Below are 13488 nucleotides of genomic sequence, written 5' to 3' on the forward strand. Positions count from 1 at the left end.
CTGAGAATTTTTTTGGACACAATCTACTGCATATAATAATGGCTGAATGTGAATTCTGTATGTGCTTAATTCTGTGATTTAAACCTTTCTAATAAGTTGTCTCTTTCTCAAGGCAGTTGTCAACTTATCGAATTTCTCGTATGGAGATAACAGGTTTCCACCATTTAGCAACTGTTGGAAAAGTTTGTGAATCGGGCAGTAAGACAAGGAAAGTTCGCGAATATTGACTTTACATTTATATAAGAAGCTTATGCCCACTGTTTAATTCCATTATTATTCAAATTTCAAAACTCTAGCTTGGGGACATTGGATTAATTTTCAAAATCCTTTCTTATCGCTTTCGTTATAACTATTTCTACGCTAAATTTCAACCCTGTCTGTACAATTTATAAGAAAAATTATATTAATTTATATATTTTTTTAAACATTTAAATAACTCTTGACAACAATTAAGACTTATTTTTATTGTAAAACACACATTCCTGATCAGTGCGGCGGGCGCTGCGACTGGAAGACTCCGAAGAAACCTCAGAGAAACCCAGAAAATTTACGGAAGAACTTTTGAGTAGTTATATTGACTTTTTGACACGTTTATGGAATCTATGCCCACGTTTAATATGAGCTGAATAAAATAATATTGTAATAAATGTTAATTATGTTAAAAATCTTTTTATTTTCAACGCTATAAGTTACCTACGCTCCGCTCGCAGTGTTTCCAGCCTATCTTTTTATGGATTTACTATTCCGAACCACCCCAAGATGAAATATGTGAAAAACGAGGAGATATATTACATCGATTAAATTCTTCTTCTCTCAATTTTTACGCACCTACTCCACTTTAAGTTCCATTATATCGTTCTAGTTATATGTGCAAAATGTTGTTGTTTTATTATTGTGCCATACCTATCCCTATCCAAATAATATAACAGAATTTTTTAATTCACAGATTTGCACCGTGTAAGAATCGTAAAAAATAAGTTTAGCAAAAAGTACCAAAAATAGACATTCTGAGCTGATTCTTGAATGTAATTTTCCTTCCTCAGTTATCTGCTCAAAATTAATTGTGACAAAAGAAAACTTTCCGAAGGCCACATTTCCTCATTAAGCTAAGAAAAAAGAAAAGAAATAGAAAAAAAACAAATTTAACCCAATCAGATTAGCAAATAAAAAACAATATTAGTTTATATTAATTTAATCAGACTCATTTCACAATGTAAACTGATAACACACTATTTGCTTCACATTATCGCCAAACACGGCAAACCAAACAGACCAATTTGGCATGCCAAATCTGCCGATATTAACCACATCGGCCAATATTGTGAAGCAAACACACATTCATCGACACACAGTGCCGCATATAATATAAATAACAAATAAAACTGATCGCACCCTTAATTATATACAAAATCAGTACACCGTAGACGCATGGTCAAACGCGCCCGGATTGTAAGAGTCCCCACACATTTAAAGTAAAGTGCCATGACACTTAAAAATTGCCTGACATTTTATTTTTTAATACCCCCAAAAAAAGTAAGGGCCATAAACTTTCTCTTTAAAACTTTCGTGATACTTATTAGGTATTACTTTGAAAAACCCTTGTGAACGCACTTTCTATTTAATATTAATTGTTTATTTTCTTTGAATTACTGAGCTTTTAAAAGGGTTCGTATAGTTTTAGATCTCTGGGGCATATACCATAGCTCCAAAACAATGATCCAGATGGCTTATGTATTGTTGTTTTGGACACTTCTAAACAATCATATCACCCGTGCTATGTATGGGGTGGGGACGAAAGTGGAATATTACGAGTCACACGTGCTACAAGACCTGTATCGACAAACTAGAGAACTAAAATGCCTCATTGGATCGGTTACACTCCGCCCACGATACTACTTTCTTTCTACGTAATGGGATCTGAATATATTTATTCAATGTTTAGGTTATTTTTAAAAAGCAACTTTGTAATCGTGAATGTTACCATATGTAAAATTCCAAACTGCACCACAATATATAACCTCTTTTGTAAGACATAAAACAAGTGAACGCTATTGATACAAAAGATTTCTGAAGACTTAAATGACGAGAAATACAGAACTTGACGGCCGTGTACAAGTTTATATCTGAGATCAGTCTTTGGACTGCATTTAGGGCCGATTTCACTGTTTGCCTCAAAGACAGAGTTAAGTAAAAATTTGCATATCGCTTTATTTAAACAGAAATTAGTTACAACGGTGAAATCCGTCCTTAGTGAATTGCCTGATTCTCTTTTACATTTTGATCATCATAAATGTAAATATGTATGGTAGAGCAATGCTGAATTCTAGGCTGGAGCTTTGAAGGTACACCAGTTATAACATGACAGATGATCTGATCAGTACGAGTTGAAATGAATGTCAAGTTCATAAGGATACTACCGTCGCACTGTTCTGTGGTAGGATGGAGGGATAACAAGATTGTATATTTCCTAAGTACATTCACTAAATTATTTCATGTTAAAAATCTGATAAACCAATGTATGAGTATCTGTCAAAAGTGACGTCACAAAATTTCGGTCGATATGTCCAATGCCTTAGAGAATCAGGGTCCCAATTGATGTCATTTATAGTGCAGGTAGTAGAAAATAGTATAATGGCGGGTGCACACTGTATAGAAAACCAAACATGCACTCATCGGTGAAGCGCGAGCGTGCATAGCACTCACTGTACCAGTACGTTAGGTACTAACTGTCTTTTATTGCACACACTACAACGTTTACAGCTCGTCGTGTTCCTCCTGTGGGAAAAAAAATAAAAAAAATTAGTTCACTTTGATATGTTACATTTTTCATCATCGTCATCACAATATCAACCCATAACCGGCCAAATACAGGCATGGGTCTTCTCCCACAATGTGAAGGGGTTAAAGCTGTAGTCAACCACGCCGGGCCTGTGCGTTAAATTAGTAACAAAACAAAAGGGGGGTTTGAAAACAAATTGATAATTTTTTTTATCAGATAGTAAGTTAGTAGTTTATATTCTAAGCATGATTAGTATTTATTTTCAAAAAATAAAACTGCAAAATCTAGCAGCCCGCCATGACAGGTTGGACGCCGTATGACGTCACGTCTATATAAACATAATTTTGTGCCACTTAGTTTAACCGAGCGGCACAAAAATAGTGTTTTGGTAAGTTTTTTGTTATCGATTCCAAAACTAATAATCTGTAGCTATAAAACAATGACTAACTGCGGCAGATAGCTCTTATTTGCCAATAACGTCACGACTGCGGCCATGAGACAATTATTTTTCAAATATAATTTGCAATTGATTAAGCAAAACTTTAATTTCTGAACTAAAATATATTCTTTTGAAATAGTAGCTATTTCCGAACATCTAAAGGTACTATAATACTCTAGTAGGTAGGTAATACTCTTTACGTAACTTAATAAGGATATTTTTTTTATAAATTTAAAATACATATCAAAATTTTCGGAACCGACAGGATTTGAACCTGCGACTCTCTGGCAATAGCGGCCTGATTTGATAAAGCGCTCAGGACGCGATTGCCAGAGAGTCGCGGGTTCAAATTCTGCCGGTTCCGAAAATTTTGATATGCATTTTAAATTAATAAAATTGATAATTCCTCCAAGTGTAGGTAAAAACACTAATAAAAATTATAAAAAAAAAAGTAAAATAAAAAAAAAATTAATTAGGATAGAAAAGATTTTGAACTCACCACAGGAGCATCAACTCCCTCGGGAATAGCATCGTCATCCAGATCTTCATCATCATCGTCCTCGGGCTTCTCAGACTTCTCCTTCTCCCTCTCGGCCTCATCCTGGGCAGTCTTCATCTTCTTCTCTCCTTCTAGAGTTTGCTTCAATAGCGCCCCGCGTTCCTTGGCCTCTTCCAGGTCATCAGTGAACAGAATGTTGTCAAAGATGGTTCCGGATTTGACTTGCCACAGGTCCAGACCGACTGCGCAGATTTCCTTACGCAGGTAGAGATTCTTGTCCTCTGTGTACTCCGGGTTGTCGATTTCAGGGTGAACCCATATGCCTTTGTAAGCTGGGTTGTCAATCTGGAAGGAAAAGTGTGATTTAATATAGATTTATTGGTTCAAGGGCTATTTATTTTTTATTTATTTATTCCACTCCAGGTTAGCCCTTGACTGCAATCTCACCTGGTGGTAAGTGATGCAGTCTGAGATGGTAGCGGGCTAACCTGTTTGGGAGTATACCCCCTTATTGGTTTTTTGGCACGTCTTTGTCTGTAGGGTGGTAACTAACCACGGCCAAAGCCTCCCACTAGAACATACCAGAAATAATAAATTCCCAAAATCCCTCTGCCGGTAATCGAACCCGGGGTCTCCTACTTAAATTCAAAAAGCTCAACGTTGCGCCAGAGAGGTCGTTATAAGTCGAGGTATATTGCCCATGATCAAGGGCGCTATTTTTATGACTGGCTGGGTTGGTTTTTCTTGGAATAACACGGGTTGATCTCCAAACCTTGGAATACCAAACTCAAACACAAACATTGGAATCTGTATCTTGTCGCTCACTAGTTACGTTTGAATTCACGTTGGCTAAATAATTTGCGGTCGCAGTGTAGCATACATACACCATAATTTCTTTTCAAAAATGGCGGACATTCACAATAAAGGTCGAACGTTAATTTCTACTTATAAGCCGCCGACTTTATAATTTTTTTTTTCTTCAATTTACATAGATCTCTAAAAAAACTTTAAAAACCCTAATCAATTATTTTTTTTATTATGTATTCCATACATAATAAGTAGCTGAAATAAAGAATCGAGAAAGTCCCTCATGGCTGAAAACGTAAAAGTTGCATTCAAGCTAAAACAAATATGTATAACGGAAAAAGTCTATGTATGTATAAGATACATGAATGCCAATGACCGAATTTATTTACATAACCTATTATCACATTGGTCTGTCGCACGTCTTCGACGTCGAAGCAAATACGTAACGGTATAAAGGGCAATGAACTGGTGCAAGCGTCTGTATTATATGTGCTAACTATACCAGGAAATAAACTGTACAATATGCGAAAAGAAGTATCGACTAGTTTATGGGTCATACAAAAAAAACTTTCGGTTACTCGTACATTATGATAAATTGTTAATGTTGGAAAAGAGCAACTGCTGAGTTTCTTGCCTGCCTTCTTCTCTCGTTTCGAAAGGTCTAGACTCTAGTCTACACCTTTCGAAACAAAGGGTAGAGTCACCACAAACAGACAGAATTGAAGTTTCAAAAGTGATTATAGAGTAAGCCTTCTCGAAATAAATGAATATTGAATATTTGGAATAAAGAAATTGATGGCAGAGTGGTTTTGCCAAGTCTATATCTCAGTTTTAGATCAACGACAAATGGTACTAGAAAAAAATATAAAAACGTGTAACATTAATCGATATTACAATAAATAAAACTTCCGTTGATACCCAAACTCTGGAGCAAACTTCTTTTACTATGTTGAATGTGCGTGTAATATGACTAAAACAATTATTTTAATTTTTTTCTACTATGATATCTCTAATTGACCACTGAGATAAAATAGTCAGTAGTAAATACCCCAAACGTCAACTTTCTCTTTTATTTGTTAACAGTTTAATGGTCCAATAAAGAAAAATGTTCAATGTTTTATATATTATGGGGTTCACCTGCACCATTACTTGGGAGGGCTGAACTTAGCTATCAGAGAGGTTTGCGCTTGTGCCATGGTACAAATGTAACCTCTTTAATACTGAATTCCTAAAAACTGTATCTACGCTGCCACACGTGACAGCGTACGACGTTCAATCCGGCCAACAAAGATCGCGCGTAATATTGTAGACGTAATGACAAAGCGACGGCTCGCACACTCACATCACAATGAAGTCATTTAGACAATGTGAAACTACGATATTAATCTGTTTTGAAGTTATACACCTTTTGGCGCGTTAGGGAAATAATTTTTAAGATGCGCGTGCACACCGTCACAAAAACCGACACCCTGAAGTTAGCTTATAAGGTTTGACAGTGCACACTTTCAATTGTCAAAGTCTGCGGGCACATTTCGGTGATTCAATTGTACAGAAAACTCAAATATTTATGTTGGTTGTCCGATTATAAGTCTAATAGTATTCCAAATTTAATTATGTTTATTATGTCAATTTCTTTCATTACATAGAATTGTTTTTTTGTGATATTTAAATAAACTTTATTTAACTAACTGATATTGCGTTATAATAAAACTTTCAACGTATTAAATACCCTTTTCTACAAACGTAGAATAAGGCGAAAGATTTGATAAAAAATTTTTGAAAGATCTAAAATTTTTATCTCGTTGCGCCAAAGGAGTATAACTTCTAACGCGCGTAAATAAATAAGTACACTAACGTTTTTTTTTTTATTTCACTACAAATAAGTCCTTGCCTGGAAGTCATTGTCGGTAGGGTAACTATAAACGGCTCTCACATCACACCAGACAAGATAATTGCGAAATTGTAAATTCCCATATTGACTGAACCCGGTCGCTTTACTTATAAGGCAACAGCTCGCACCACTGCGCCAGAGAGGTTTTATTAATTACAATAGTTCTTTGGTGCGAAGGCAATCTATAATTCGCCGCAACTTTCAGGGTATTACGCATGATTGTTCCCAGCCAAAAAACTAGTCATCCGGCTACCGCTATCCGGTATATTACGTAACTTTATGAGGCAATAACTTGAAACGTGCTTGCTACTTATAAAATAGAGAGTTATCGCAATGAGCAGTAGAGATATCTCTACGAAAATTACGCGCGGCATATGTTAATCGAAGTTAAGTGCAAAATGTGAGATTTTTTACATACGTTTACTTATTCGAACGCGTGAGAGTTAACTACGATTTATATGGAATCTAAAGCGCCATCTAGTGACATAAAATTGAAGTGTTGTTTTTGCCACACCCACACTTGTTTTTTCTCGCACGTCCGAAGGTTGGCTGGTAAATAATCTTTTATTCGTTGTACTAGTAGGTAACAATATCCGACGATGACTTTGAAATAACCGCATCTTTAATTCGTTCGTAGAAAATGCCTGTAGGTACAATAACTTTGGAAAACTAGAATTTGGTAACAGATTAAATTTTTTATTTAATTAATTTATCATTTTAACGCACAATCCATGCAATTGGGTCCATTATCGTGGTATGTACCCTTTGAATTTTTTATTTATATCTTTAGTAAATGAGTAATTTCCACAAATTAAAATTATATTTGATTCACAGCTATTCTAAATGGCATTGCATCGGGGGGTATTTTGATATAAACTTTGGCCATTTTCGATACACTACAGTCTTGATAGAGACTCAGATGACGTCTATACCTCCCAATGCTGTGTAACGATTACGTTAACGTAAACAAAAAAACGCACGCAATTACCTGTTTAGGGGTCCACGCGCCCTTGTAGTCAGGGTTGTCGATCATGGGCGGTTCCCACTCGCCGTCCATCTCGTCATCCCAGTCCTCAGGCTTGGCGGCATCAGGGTCGGGGATGTGCTCCGGCTTCTCCCAGTCCTCGGGCTTTGTGTCGTCGGGGTCAGGGATGGTCGCACGCTCGTCCCAGTCTTCCGGTTTCTTTGCTTCTGGGTCCTGGAATTTCGATTATCGATATAAATTAATATTAATAGGTCTATATATAATCAGAGGCGATAGTTGTTGTTGTTATAAATTGGATGTACTTATGCAACAAGTCTCACATGTATAAACTATCTTATATATATATTTCTTGTATGCGTGTGTATGTCACTGAACTCCTCCTAAACGGCTGGACCGATTTGAATGATTTTTTTGGTATTCGTTTGGGTGGGACCCTGGATGGTTTAGCTTCACATATCAGCCCGACAGATGGCGCTGGGGTCCGTTAGTATCTCTATATATATCCCTACTAATAAACGTTAACCTGGCGATAAAATAAACTATTATGTAAACGTATATGTAGTAATGTTATAAGTACCTGTGACAGGCCTACATGAATTAAGAATTTTGAATATTTTCTCTCTATCTGACATCAGTAATTTGACATTGATTAGCTATTGGTAGTTAGGGCGATAAAAGATTATGTAATGTGAGATGTTGATAAAAAAAGAATAGATTTGTTGCAAGTTTTTGTAAACCAGGGCACGATTGAGGCACTGGTAGCTTTAACATTAAATTAACGCGTGGTAACTCAACTGGCCATCATCTAACTACCATGTTCAAATGTTGTTTGTAATACATGCACATATCAAAAACGCCATCTATGGGCTAATTAGTAAGAAATGTTTGACTTTGACAAACCTTGATCTTCTTGGGTGGCAGGAAGTCCCAGTCATCCTCGAGATTTCCACCTTCAACCTTCTCATTGTCGATGAGAACTTCATATGTGTTGTCTGGCTTCACCACGAGGGTGTACATATGGGAGTAAACATCGTCCTTGCAGCGGATGTCTTTCTTGATCAGGTGATTCTTGCCTTTGTAGCTGAAGATAACATGCACCTGTTGATAACAATTTGCATTGGTACTAATTTAAAACATAAAAACCTTTATAATGTCCTAACTAATTACATAATAATACAAAATTGAAATTAATTTATTTCACACATAGGAATAAAAAAAAACAAAATTTATAAAAAGTCAGAAACATTTTCAATTAAAATGTAAAATAAAATAAATAGATATACTACGACAATACACACAACGCCATCTGGCCCCAAAATTACGCTTAGTAGCTTGAGTTATGGGTACTGAGATGACTGATGGATATTTTTTAAAATATTATACATAAATACTGATAATATACAGACGGACACCCAGACACTGAAAAACATTCATGTTCATCACACCAACATTTCCCAGTTGTGGGATTCGAACCCACAGCCTTGACTCAAAGCAGGGTCGCGTTTCATTACTATTGAAAACGATTGGGAAAGTGTTTTTTGTTACTTGATTTTTAAAATTTCATCCTTTATAATGGTATTGTAAAACAAGCCAGAAGAAAAAACATTTTAGGCCAACATATTAATCCTTATATTACCTATTAAAGTTCAACATATATTCAAACATATATTCAACCATTTTGTATGTGATGTGAAATTACTATAGATAAATGCCTAGACACGAAATAATAGGAACAGATAAATAATCTAGATGTTACTTTTTTAAATGAAATAATTAGAAGACACTGCAGTTATTGAAGTTGAATTTTTGTATCACAGCGTCATTAAAAGATGTAAAGTAGGTAATAAAAATTTTAAACAGTAAAGTAAAATGTTTCGAACCAATTATTTCAAACCAACCCATATACATACTAATAAGTGATAACGTATCTAGCAGTATTACTTTCATGATAGCATACCCACTAATTAAAAATGTTGAAATTACTATAAACAATATAAACCTAATGTCCAAATTAAAAAAGTTTTACTGGCTAAAAAGACCCAGAATGTTCATCGGTTACGAAAAAGTTATGTTGTTTAATATTCTACGGTTTCAAATACCTAATTTATATTATTTATTAAATTATTCCATGGCAAACTGGTACCTTAACCATGTAGTACATAACTTGTACGACTTTGATTCTTTAGATTACATTATTGCAATTTTCCTCAGAAACTTATCAGCAATGAAAAAATTATTTCGAAAAAAGTCGGCCGATGTTACTATCGGTGAAAACAATCGTTAGAATCGATCTAGTAGTTTCGGAGCTTATAGGGTACAAAAGAAACAAAAAAAAATCCTATATTTAATATTAGTATAGATATTGCATATTCCTTTCCAGTTATCTTAATACAAACATTAAAGCTGAAGAATAAGTTTTACGTTCATCTCCAACCGGGTTTAAAACATCTTATTTTTTGCATTTGATAGCCCAATTCTTGAGAAAGGCTGTAGCTACTATAGCCACTACTCTTAGGAGTCGTACAAAGTCAGGCGGGCGATGCACTGCGGTGTGTCGGGCTATACCTACTTATTTTGCAGAATAGAAGAAGAAAGTTCTTATAAGTTTTATTTACGCGGACAGAGTGGCGGGAAACCTTTGTTTATTATAGTTTAACATTAACAGTAGTTATTGTGTGTCGTGTGACAATTTTACTTTTATCTATTGAAACATCTGTACAAAGCAGCATGTAAGCACGATTTCCACTATATTTAACAAAATAGAAATATACACACAGCAATATCATGCTAACACTCATTATATGGAAACCGTTGTGTTCGCCACGATTAACTTGTTGTACCTTTTTGTTATATTCTCCCTACATAGTATTTTATTCAGTAATTATATAAAAGTTAGCCCTTGACTGCAATCTCACATGATAGTAAGGACGATACAGTCAAGATGGTAGCCAACCTGTTTGCTAAGTCATATTTTTAATTTTTTCTGTCTGCTAAACTATGCAATCATATAGAATGTAAAAAAAAAATACTATAAAAGAGCAAGGTCCTTCATAAGATTAGCTTGATGATAAAAATGACTTTTTTAAGGATTTATATTGTATGCCTAAAGTGACCATTGCATATAACATTTAAAAGTTAAATTTCAAAACATTATTGTGCCTTATTTATAACCTGTATAGTTGGGACTTTTAGATCTACGAAAGCCCAATATCTTTTTATTACATAGGAATTACGTATTTTGGACGGTTTATTTGACCAGCTCATTTGCGATAAAGCTAAGCAAACAGGGAAAGCACTTTTGTTTCTAGATTGTTTTACAAATACCATTATCTCAGGCTGAAATATTTTTTTCACTGAAACTAATCAGAGCTATTATTTCTGAATAAAATACCTTTTTATTGATGAAGAAAAAGTTTGATGAAGTATGTTATGAATGAATGAGTAATTCAAGATTTAAAGTAAATTTACTGTCAATAATTTGGTGATTTTGAATTCTTTAATATATTAATTTAATTCAAAGACAGGAATAGACATAAATATGCAAATAACATATTTTAAACTAAGCACATATTCTGAGGAGATATTTAATTTTAAGAGTAGATATATTACTTCCCTAATTTTTAAATCATCAATATTTTATCTTTCTTATTGTGATTTGTGTGTTCTCAAAGGTGTGTGGAGTCCACCAATCCGCTCTGGGTCAGCGTGGTTGACTACACCCTTAACACCTTTTCATTGTGGTAGGAGACCTGTGCCCGTGCTGTGATATGATGATGTCTAAAAGATATATGCCCAGATAATTGTGTAAAGTGATGCTAAATTTCCTGAATTTTTGACATCAAAGATAATAAAATATATATATATATATATTCAAGTTCCAGTGTCCTGTAACCCAAAATTAATGTTTCTGGAGTTTTGTTTTGTTTTCTTTACACCTGCATTAAAGGAAAGGAAAATGAAAACAAATACTTAGCCTGCCTGCTAAAGTTGGCTCTCCATGACTTAGGAAAGCATATACGATACACAATGGCAAAGTTGAATTCCTAAGAAGCTCTATGTGCACCACTTGGGACATCAGTTTAGCCATTATATATCACAGCCACGCATACTGTATTGGTAAGTTTTTCAAAACAACTGCATTTAAGGATCTCTACTGATAAAAATAAAGATTACTAAAATTAACTTACCTTTTTGGTACCAGGACCGCAGATATCTGGACCAAACATGATCTCGTACGGGCTCTCTCCATGCATGTCCTTCTGGTCTAAGTTGCAGTCAAATACTTTGACATAACCGCCTCCACAGTCAATGTCCTGTTCATGCTTGACTGAGAACTGAATTACTAAGTTTTTCCCCTCATTTGAAAAGGACTTGAATTTATGTGAGAGGGCGTAGAACCTCGCGTCCTCAGAGGTTTGTAGACCTAATTAGAAATACAGATATGAATTTTTTGATACCCGGATATCAGGAAGCGCTAGGTGATTATAAGTTATGATTTATAATCACGATTAAGATTAGCTTTCTTTGATATTTTACTAAAATAATTTAATATGAAAGAATAGCTAAAAAAAACTCCAGAAATAAAGTTTTGACGCGTTATAAATCGTACAAAACGTGCCAATTAGAAAGGCACTACCACGACGTACCTTTATCTTCTTCTGGGTCATTGAAGAATTTGCCTGCAGTCAATTTGAATTTGCCGAATTCTTTTCCGGGATGCTCACTATAGATCCAATTAGATTCCCATGAATCTGAAATCATACAACCGAATATAGATCGAATTTTAACCCAAAGGTTGCCGGCACGCCGTCTCAAAATCGATATCAAATGCCGACACCGCGGATTTTAAATAACATAATTACTTACCGTCAGGGAATTTTTCTTCGTAATACACATCACAATTTACTGAATATAAAGCCAGCAAGCTGACTAGAGATAAAACTAGCGATTTCATATTTAAAAACACCGCACCTTCACTTACAAAAGACTAGCCACGAATAACTTCAAAACTTGGCGAATCAACTATTATTTAATTTCGTCGCGTTGTTTTTCTATTTCAGTCACACCTACGACAACACTCGTTGTTAGAAAGAGATATGAAAATTCACTCGTGTACGGTCCAAAATACAAGACCGAAAAGCTAATAGTAAAATTCCTTGTGACTGAAAGAGATATCCGATGTCATTATGACGTTGCGTTACGCAGACAGATGGAAACTTCCCATTGGCCAACGTTAGCAAATAGAAATTGAACACACTCGTCGAAATTAACGATGCGGTCGGCGCGAAATACAAAAACCCTGCGTACCATTGCCAAATTACCATAATAATATAATGATGCACTATGAATCCGCTTTTTAGTATACACGTGGTTTAAGCAAAATGCAAACGAATAACATTTATTGCTAAAATGATATTGTACTCACGTTGATAAAATACGATCAGATTCTTTGAAAATAAAATAGTCATGCAAATCACCAATCAGTGCTACACATGACAGCAGAAAGAGATAAAAATATAAAATGAAGTTAGTTAGAAAGAGATGGAGTACTAAATTTACGTGGATTCGATGAGACCTTGTGGGCATCAAATGAGCAATCATTAAATTACTTATTTATTGCTGAGTTTAAGGTAAAAAATTAAACCTGAATAAATATTGATTTAACATTTACGTTGAGGTCTGTTGCACATATCTAAAACGTGCACTATTATCATTTTTCAAATAAAACTATAATATATAATCGCACGTGAATAAATCTTGGCGTAGGTATAGATAGCTAGGTTTTGGGAATCGTTTATAGGGCCCTTATTTTTCTTCAATTATTTTAATAAAGATGAAAATTATTCCGCAGCGCCACCAGCTGGGTGGTCCAAGTATTAATTGCTATGTGGTACTATGTGTTATGCAAAAACCGCATCAAAATCAGCCAAGTATTTTTTCATAAATAATAAAACACGATCGCACCGCCTTCTTTGGTCCTGTATATAAACGTAACATATGTGTAGACCACAGAATTAAGAACATACAGAATCCTCATTCAGGCATTATTGCATGCAGTGCATTGTGTCCAAGAACAGGGAAAACGCCA

General features: G+C 34.9%; 1 protein-coding gene across 1 annotated transcript; it reads right to left on the minus strand.

Annotated features, from left to right (window-relative positions):
* Positions 1-1176: 1176 nt before the first annotated feature.
* LOC120625665 (calreticulin) lies at positions 1177-12408 on the minus strand. The gene is made up of 7 exons (XM_039892784.1): positions 12267-12408; positions 12047-12151; positions 11588-11823; positions 8301-8498; positions 7404-7613; positions 3718-4062; positions 1177-2775 (listed from the first exon to the last, which is right to left on the minus strand). The coding sequence occupies exons 1-7, from the start codon at positions 12352-12354 to the stop codon at positions 2755-2757; spliced, it is 1203 nt and encodes a 400-aa protein (XP_039748718.1). The 5' UTR covers positions 12355-12408; the 3' UTR covers positions 1177-2754.
* Positions 12409-13488: the final 1080 nt, after the last annotated feature.

Source organism: Pararge aegeria, chromosome 8, assembly GCF_905163445.1.
Source record: "Pararge aegeria chromosome 8, ilParAegt1.1, whole genome shotgun sequence".
NCBI classification, from domain to species: Eukaryota; Metazoa; Arthropoda; class Insecta; order Lepidoptera; family Nymphalidae; genus Pararge; species Pararge aegeria.

Coding starts and splice junctions, on each gene's coding strand:
- LOC120625665 (XM_039892784.1), bottom strand. CDS start 12,354: ATGAAATCGCTAGTTTTATCTCTAGTCAGCTTGCTGGCTTTATATTCA. Junction 12,152..12,266: donor CGAAGAAAAATTCCCTGACG/GTAAGTAATTAT, acceptor GTATGATTTCAG/ATTCATGGGAATCTAATTGG. Junction 4,063..7,403: donor GCGCGTGGACCCCTAAACAG/GTAATTGCGTGC, acceptor TTTTCCTTCCAG/ATTGACAACCCAGCTTACAA.